The sequence below is a fragment of the Sinocyclocheilus anshuiensis genome, unplaced genomic scaffold (genome assembly GCF_001515605.1).
Source record: "Sinocyclocheilus anshuiensis isolate Anshui unplaced genomic scaffold, SAMN03320099.WGS_v1.1 scaffold823, whole genome shotgun sequence".
In the NCBI taxonomy this organism is placed as follows: domain Eukaryota; kingdom Metazoa; phylum Chordata; class Actinopteri; order Cypriniformes; family Cyprinidae; genus Sinocyclocheilus; species Sinocyclocheilus anshuiensis.
The window spans coordinates 643,459-647,093 of record NW_015546078.1 but is presented as its reverse complement, the minus strand read 5'-3'; the positions used below and the strand labels follow the sequence as shown (position 1 = coordinate 647,093).

Here is a 3,635-nt window from a genome sequence, read left to right as displayed (position 1 = left end):
TGAATATGATTACGCATCGCTCCAGTAGAGTTATTGTAAGACAATTTGACATTACACAGTTTACACAAAACTTTTCCGTTTCCTTCTAATTCAAAATAATCCCACACCTTGCTCGTCTTTCGCATGGTCATTTCTGAACTCACTGCAACTGACACGAAGAAAACGCATGTGAGGTCTGAGGTAAAAATGTAGTTTCCACCCAGATAAACTTTTAAAAATAATGTATTAATTATCAAATGTTTTATTTTAACTTATTTAAAAATGTTTAAATGCAATGTTAAAATTATGGTAATTTGAATGATAAAATCATGTTTTTTTTTCTGTCGTGTAATCGACTATTGTTTTCAGTGTTGACTAGTAGGAGCTGTACCGTTTAGTCGACTAGTCGACTAGACCCGCACATCCCTAGTTCAAACGGTGACAGCGTGAAATAAAACTACAAGTTTAGAACACAAAACTACAAGTTACAGTTCTTAACAGTGTCTGGTTATGTATTATAAATCCAGAGTAGTAGAACAGGAGAAGAATTGGAGATAGCCTACATGCTTTAATCTGTGATGTTTTATGAACAGATATACACTTAATGTATATTAGGGTCATTTTGTATATTTTACAACACGTACAGTGACTAAAATAAGTCTTTTACCACAGTAAAGTGACTTTTACTTGTGATACTTGACTGCTGTGCTTTTATTTTCATTGCCTCTCTTCTTTAAACCAGTATTTCTCAAAATTCTGTTCCTGAAAATCATATTGATTAGCCAACTTCAGATAGCCATAACTTTTGATACGTTCAAGCTAAATAAAAAATAAAAACAGTTTTGGAAATGGCATGAACCCAGCTTTTATGGTATCAAAACCTATAGTAGGTAAAAATTTCACCATGTGGTTAGATTGCATCAGAAGTAAGCTTTCCATTGATGTATGGTTTGTTAGGAAAGGACAATATTTGAAAATCTGGAATCTGAGGGTGCAAAAAAATCTAAATATCGAGAAAATCATCTTTAAAGTTGTTCAAATGAAGTTCTTAGCAATGCATATTACTAATCAAAAATTAAGTTCTGATATATTTACAGTAGGAAATTTACAAAATATCTTCATGGAACATGATCTTTACTTAATATCCTAATGATTTTTGGCGTAAAAGAAAAATCAATCATTTTGACCCATACAATGTATTGTTGGCTATTGCTACAAATATACCCCAGCGACTTAAGACTGCTTTTGTGCTCCAGGGTCACATATATGGTTGTAAACAGAATCAAACCGTGTATAATACCTGCCCTTCGGTCGCCCAAGTGGTGCATTATATCGCCGCTTGATTTGAGCTGCTTTTTCATGCAAGAGCTTTCTTCCCTTTTTTCTTGGCCGACAGATCTGACAGATCCACATACCTGCAGAACACCAATTAAGAATCTTTACTCATAACTGTAATTAAAGAGAAAACTAATTCTTGTGTAAATGAATACATCAACACAATATACGGTTAATAGAGTGTGCCTAGAGACAAATGCAATGATTGCACGACGTAGAAAAGGCATGCATTTGATTGTGTGCACGCTCACCTTTTGGCATTCGCATCAGTGGGGGGTCACAGCACTCCATGTGGAAACCTCGGTCACAGGAGTCACAGAACAACATGTTGTCCTGTAAAATACAAACACACAGACAACACAAGAGTCAAGGACACTAATTATGAATTTTGAACACTAAAGGAGATTGTGACTGCTCTTTTTGGAGCTTTTTTTTTTTCAATTGAAGAGAAGTGATAAGGATCGCAGGGCTAAAGTTAAGTAATAAAATAGAAATTGTAAAGTAAACCCCAAAAAATTTACAAAACTAAAATCTGTGGTATCATTTGTAAGTCGCTTTGGATAAAAGCATCTGCTAAATGACTAAATGTAAATTGCATATGTAAGCATATGCTCTACCCTTCAAATGTCCAGAATTATATTTTTTTAAAGAAATTCATACTTTTATTTAGCAAAGATGTATTAAATTAATCAAAAGTTACAGTTAAGACTTGCATTGTTACAAAACGATTTCTATTGCATATAAATGCTGTTGTTCTGAACTTTCGATTCATTAAAAAAAAAACAATCACAGTTTCCACTAATATTAGACAACACAACCGTTTTCAAAATTAATGATAAGACTAAATGTTTCTTCAGAACTAAATCATATTAGTATGAGACTGGTGTGATCAGCTGTGCCTTCACAGGAAAAAATAATAATTTTGAAACATTGTAAAACAAAACAGTTATTTTAAATTGTAGTAATACTTCACAATATTACTTTTTACTGTATTTTTTATCAAATAAATGCAGCTTTGGTGAGCTGTAAATGAGGACACAGCCAAAATTAACATGATCTGGCAGCAACAATAAGAGAGACATAGACGAATAAAAAACCTACTGCATTTTTCCCTTGGTCCTGGCAGCTGCTGCAGGTTTTGCACTCGATACACTGCCACCACAGAGCTTTGACCCGTGCTGTGAGCTCTGGAGAGAACTTCAGACAGGATGGGTGCCCTGAGAAGACACGAGACAGCCTTAAATAACTAGAATAAAGCCTCATCCCCATGAGAAGACCATGCAGTCCCACTCTGTAATAAAACAACTTATCTACTTGGGGCTGCTCGATTATGGCAAAAATCATAATCACGATTATTTTGGTCAATACTGTAATCACTGTTATTTAACACGATTATGAGGGATGTAAACTAAAACAGCATAGTCTTCACTGTAAGAATTAAACTTTCTTTGTTTCTTATTAAAGCTACAAAAGTCCTTCACTCAAGAGCAGTGTGTGATTTTGAATTTGTCTTTTGCTGTGTCTTTGATTAATATTAAGCACACAGTCGCAGCAGGAATATTAGCCACTGTCACTTTAAGAGCCGCACAGATTCCAATTTACTGTTACATGTGTATTTTCTCTCTTTACGTTCATTTATTACATTACAGATGAAGGTATACATGAATAATCACCAAGCGCCGCATTCTAACACATTTTTGACTGTATTTGACCATTTAGGCGCGCAGCTTGAGCTAAAAGATGACTTTACATGTCTGTGTTCTGCTCCGTCTCTGAGCGCATATAACGTTATCTTCCCATTTTGCAAAAGTCACGTTACATGATTTTACTGATTGTAATTGAGCTTTTATGGAGGAGCGAACGCGTAGAGCTGGAAAGGGGGTGGAATGGGGCGCAATAATAGTTTTATCTCGATTATTGTATTTCCATAATCGTTGGAGGCCAAAATCAAAATTGTTTTTCGATTAATTGCACAGCCCTATATCGACTCTTTAATCTCCGACATTAGTTACTTCCAGTGCATCTGCAGTTTTTCTAAACTAAGACTTTTTAGAACTTTTAAGACCTTCACAAATAAAATTAATACTAAATAAGAGTAATAAGGGTAATAAGAGTAAATACATACACAGAGTAATAAGGCCCCGATCACACCGAATGCGTTTTTTAGGTCGGTGCACCGCACTGCCTTTTTTTTGTGACTTAAAAAAAAAAAAAAAAAAAAGAGCTGTGTGATCGACTCCTAAAAAAGAAAGATATATATATATATATATATATATATAATCTGTAAGATTTTTTTTTTTCTACATTTTTTTTTTAAATAC

At 34.2% G+C, this 3,635-nt stretch overlaps 1 protein-coding gene across 1 annotated transcript in view; it reads right to left on the bottom strand.

The window, feature by feature from the left end:
- LOC107699914 (histone acetyltransferase KAT6A-like) overlaps positions 1–3,635 on the bottom strand; it is a 44,172-nt gene that overhangs the window by 24,596 nt on the left and 15,941 nt on the right. Inside the window, exons 4-6 of the mRNA XM_016501360.1 lie at positions 2,416–2,531; positions 1,566–1,647; positions 1,280–1,394 (exon numbers count right to left, since the gene is read on the bottom strand). Of these exons, the coding sequence (XP_016356846.1) occupies positions 1,280–1,394; positions 1,566–1,647; positions 2,416–2,531 (313 nt within the window). The remainder of the gene's footprint in view (positions 1–1,279; positions 1,395–1,565; positions 1,648–2,415; positions 2,532–3,635) is intronic.